Source organism: Zeus faber (genome assembly GCF_960531495.2).
Source record: "Zeus faber genome assembly, chromosome: 18".
Lineage (NCBI taxonomy): Eukaryota > Metazoa > Chordata > Actinopteri > Zeiformes > Zeidae > Zeus > Zeus faber.
The window spans coordinates 16,080,830-16,085,908 of record NC_137210.1 but is presented as its reverse complement, the minus strand read 5'-3'; the positions used below and the strand labels follow the sequence as shown (position 1 = coordinate 16,085,908).

General features: G+C 45.3%; 1 protein-coding gene across 1 annotated transcript; it reads left to right on the top strand.

Moving 5' to 3' along the window:
- The first annotated feature begins 1,565 nt into the window (after positions 1 to 1,565).
- Positions 1,566 to 4,420, top strand: cmklr2 (chemerin chemokine-like receptor 2). Its single transcript, XM_080018781.1, has 3 exons — positions 1,566 to 1,856; positions 2,581 to 2,728; positions 2,846 to 4,420. Exon 3 carries the CDS (start codon positions 2,879 to 2,881, stop codon positions 3,956 to 3,958), a length of 1,080 nt encoding a protein of 359 aa, XP_079874907.1. The 5' UTR covers positions 1,566 to 1,856; positions 2,581 to 2,728; positions 2,846 to 2,878; the 3' UTR covers positions 3,959 to 4,420.
- The last annotated feature ends 659 nt before the right edge of the window (positions 4,421 to 5,079 follow it).

Below are 5,079 nucleotides of genomic sequence, written 5' to 3'. Positions count from 1 at the left end.
AGCTCGCGGCCCATCGTTGCCCGGGGAGGTGCGGCGCAAGGGGGGGGTTTCCAACGAGCGCCGGGCTCTGCGGTGAGATGTGGTGGTGGTGGTGGTGGTGGTGGGGTGGGGTGCTGGTGGGTTGGGGTGGGGTGGCGTTGGGAAGGGGGGCGGTGGCCGGTACTGCGCTCCGGACTCCTCCCCCTTTACGCGCACAAACAGCGCCCTCCCTCCCTCCCTCCCTCGCGTCGTCGGCGCGAGCGCAGGAGGGGGTCTACAGAGGCAAAGGTGGAGGTGATGGGAAGCTGATGATAAAAGTCTGCCTCGGTTTTGTTTTTTGGGGGGGGGGTTTTGTATAGTCTTTCGTACAAAACACAAATAAATCTAATATAAAACGGAATCCAATTTTTTTTAAGTCCGACCATGTTACAAATCTGATCTCTCATTTGGAAAATGATGATGCAAATAATAATAACAACAACAACAACAACAACAACAATAATATTAAGATTCAAGATTCACATGTCTTTGCAACGCACCGGGAGATTGTGCACAACAGTTACTAAACCGAACGCAATAGCTAACCTAATTCCTACCTCGCTAACTAACCGATAATCATATCATTTTGAAACAACCCCTGTATCATCATATCATAACTACAAATACTCACCTACAGACACTGACCTTTTTCCTGCGGGGATGAATAAAAGAATCGATCTACCTGTATATGGAATAAAATGTTCTATTGTATTTACTGTTAAGCAGGTTACACCAAAAGGTAGAATCTAGCTCAGTCTGATATTTTCCACGCTAAAAGAATGTCCACTTATGAGTAATTAGTGTGTGTGTGTGTGTGTGTGTGTTCTGAAAAATACAAAACAACAACAAAAAAAAAAAAGCTTTTACCGTGACAGACGGCGCTACAGAAAACACTTGAATATCACGGAACAAACGGTTCGTTGTTGTTTTTTACCCCTTTTCATTAGGACTTGAATTCCCACATATCTACGCGTGTATTTTTCGGGGTTACTTCTCTGATTCAAATCTGCACGACGACAGACAGACCGGTGTCGTGCCAAAAAGTGATCGTCCGCCAAAAGGTGACTGCCGTCTGCTGGGCGGGCTATTATCCTCAAAATATAACGCGCATAAATGAAACAGTCATTTTGGGGCAGAAACAACCTTTCAGTCACAAGGTAGGAGCTGCAATCAGTTTTGGACAAGTGGAAAAACGAACTTTTTACTGGCTTTGGCCCTTTAAAAGGCATCTTAAACTGGTAAAAAGGACTGAGTGGGCTGTCATCTCTAGAATGCAACCCTGGGTGAATGAAACCGAGTCATTTTGAGGCACAGACAACCTTTCGGTGACTGGGTGGGTGGTGGCTGCAATCACTTTTTAGCAACCACTTTTTGTTGGCGGACGATCGCTTTTTGGCGGACGACTACTTTCCGGCAGGACACCGGGCAGCCCCGGTACTCCGTCCCCCACGTGACCGACATACGCTTCCCGCAGCCGCGCTCGAGCCCGCGAGCCCGTGACGCGTCACTCGGTCGCGCGCCTCCCGTCAAACCCCGCCGCGATCGGCCCCCGGACGCCCACCGGGATCTGGAACCTGGGTGGACCCGGGAAAAGTTGACTTATGCGGCGGGGCGTTGCGGGGCGTTGCGCGGCGGTGCCACAGTGGAGCCACAGTGGAGCCGCGGACACCGGGCTCGCGGCGTGCCCCGCGTCCCTTCCCACTCCCCGCTCCCTCCCCGTGCACAGCTGAAGCAAGTTAGGAGATGAGTCCAAAAAGATCCGCTCCGCCTCGGCTCTGAACGAAAAGAAGAGGAGAAAAAAAACAACCAAAACGACCCCAAAGTGGTGCGACAGAGCGGTAAGAGATGCTTTCTCGGTTTCTTTTTATTTTATTACATTTTGGTGATTTTTTTTGGGGGATTTGTTAAGATGCACAAAAGTACAAAATCGCCACAGCCAAGTAAAAGAGCTGCTGTTGTGCTATATGCATTACGCGTAGATGACAGTGCAGATGTGATTATTTGGGGATTTAATTGACTACTGGTGTACCCCTTTCAAACACAACGGTACTAATTTGATCCATTTGTTAAAAAAAAAAAAAAAAGAAGAAAAGAAAAAAACCTTTAACGGTATTTTCTTGTCGGGCAAGTGAAGAAAAGCCAAAGTCATCTATTTCAATTTATAGTGGGAATAGATTTCCTGGGACAGAAAACCGGCTAAAATACTAAGTAGTAGTAGAATAGTTTACTTCAATTACTTTCTTAATGATCTGTATCATAGCTATTATATCCAAATATTAAGGCAACCTATCCATGGCTGTGTGAGCTACTAAAAGACGTTCACTTCTGCTTGAGAAATCGGAGTCTCCCAATAAACAAGCAAATCATTGTAAACCGCTATTTGCCCACACTTAAGTGTGTGTGTGTGTGTGTGTGTGTGTGTGTGTGTGTGTGTGTGTGTGTGTGTGTGTGAGAGAGAAAGTGAATAACTTAATTTTTTTCCATGCAGGCTCTGAATGTGTGTGCTGGTATGTGTTTAAACTTACGTTAATGAATTTACACTGAACCTCAATCTGTCCGCAGTGTGGATCCAGTCTGCCGCTGACACTCTGTTCCAGCGTGAAGGACACACCCAGTCCGGCGGAAAACCCGACTGAATGAATTAAGATCAACAAACAACAATCAACTCACATCTTGTGGATCAGCAAAACACGGCCGCACGCAGTGTCCGGTGAAAACTCGTCCTATTTGCTGATTCTAGGATTGGTGGTTTCGTTGTTTAAATATTGTTGTGTTGCAAGCCCTCCTCAGGGACGCACCTCATCCATGCATTTCCCTCCACCGACAGGAAGCTTCTGCCGGAAGTTTAACCCTTCCAGCCATGGGTGACGCCGGAGATGACTATGGAAACTACAGCTACGAAGACTACTTTGAGTATGGAGACTTTGAGGAAACTAAAGCGGACGGCAGCCAGAGGGAGGTGATGCACATCATCTCCGTCGTCATCTACAGCATTTCCTTCGTGCTGGGTCTCATCGGTAACGGGATTGTCATTTGGGTTACGGCGTTTAAAACCAAGCGGACTGTCAACAGCATGTGGCTGCTGAACCTTGCGATTGCGGACTTTATCTTTGTGCTTTTCCTCCCCTTCTCCATCGACTACGTGCTTCGCGACTTCCACTGGGGGTTCGGTTTGATCATGTGCAAACTCAACTCTTTTGTGTCGGTGATGAACATGTACGCCAGTATGCTGTTCCTCACAATCCTCAGCGTCGACCGGTATGTGTCTCTGGTCCATATCAACTGGTGCCAGAGGTATCGCACCATGCTGAGGGCCGGGATTGTGTGCGGGTGTATATGGGCGTTATCCGCAGGGCTGAGCTCTCCCACTCTGGTTTTTCGTGACGTCGCTCACATACACGACAAGGTCGTCTGCTTCAACAACTTCTACATGCACGATCCGCACGGGGCGGCTATGAGACACATCATAATGGTGTCCGTCCGTACGGCCGTGGGCTTCATTTTGCCTTTCAGCGCCATATGCGTGACGGGAATTCTCCTGATCGTCAAAGTGAGGAAGTCTCAGGGCTCCGTTCGCTTGTCCAGCTTCTCAAAAACGGTTTCCGCCGTCATCCTGGCCTTCTTTCTGTGCTGGGCGCCCTTCCATACGTTCAGCTTGATGGAGCTGTCCATCAATTCTTCGCTGCACCTGCACGACGTCCTGAAAACGGGCTTCCCCCTCGCCACCAGCCTCGCCTTTTTCAACAGTTGTGTCAACCCCATGCTGTACATGTTCCTCAACAAAAAGGTCCGTCACATCTTGAAGCGCGCGTGCCTCGAAATAACAAAAGCGTCGCTGAGGGAGATCAGCCAGTCCATCTCGGCGAGTGAGAACCTCTCTGTGTTAGAGGGTCTCCAAGATAGTTCGACGGAGGTGCCTGTTGAATCGTCGGCTGTGTGATTGAAGTCTGCTGCCGTGGGCCGTGTAAACGACGGTGAATTATACAAACATTTAGATGTGCTGTAGATGAAGACGAATATTGGGATTCCCGCCCTTTGAGCTTAACTATTTAGAAATGTCTTAAAAGGTTGTACTTGGACAGCGATCATACTGATTTCAATCCTAATTTAACAGGAACTTACTTAGGGGGGTAGAAAACAGTGTTTCGTAATGAGATTTGGTAATGACATTTTTTTTCCTTTTAGAAAAAAGAGAACTCTTTTAAATGCTTATATTGTATTTGTTGGGTCAGTCTGAGTCTGTGCCAACGTGTAGTCTCAATGTGCTTGTCTGTTTTTTTTATTACTGTATTTTTACTGCTAGTCAGTTTGTTTAGAAATTATATTTACTAATATGAGAGTTTAGCAAGATTTTTATAAAAGATATATATTATATTGGATAAACAGCCTCTTATTTAATAAAATGCTCTCTTAGCAAACACTTTTGGATGTGTGTTTTTATTAGTGATTCATTTATTTACTTAATTACAAATCTCATGAATGCTTTAAGATCATTGAGGATACATTTGGATTTTACACAGAGCTAGTTATAGGAATTGACTTGCATCCATGTTAAATGATCTTCTTGATTTGAACTGCATGCATTTCCTGTTATCTTCCACTGTGAAGCTCCTACCTTAAGGGCTGTACAGATGGGTTTAAAATGCATTGCTGGGTTGAAACCTTAATTCAAGGAAGGGGGAAAAGAAACACAAGAACAAACCTATCTAATAAGAAGTTGAACAAAAAACATTTACTTAACTCACTTACAAATTCAATTAATTAGGCACTGGGCAAGAAACAGTATATACTGTAGCTTACCTATGGCTTTACTGGACAGCCTATAAGAGTGAATGAATATATGCAGCACTGTCTTCTACTTGCTCTGAAAATGAAATTGCCGGTGTTAAATTTCACTGAGGCGATTTGACAATTGCTTAGAGTCGTTAAAGACTAAAGTTCATGACTAATAATTTGAGGCCAATTATTCAAGATAAATAATGATTCATTTGCAGAGGAATAAATAACAATTGAGGAATAAAGAAGAATCTCGAATGCATTTAAATATTATTATTGTTGGTT

Coding starts and splice junctions, on each gene's coding strand:
- cmklr2 (XM_080018781.1), top strand. CDS start 2,879: ATGGGTGACGCCGGAGATGACTATGGAAACTACAGCTACGAAGACTAC.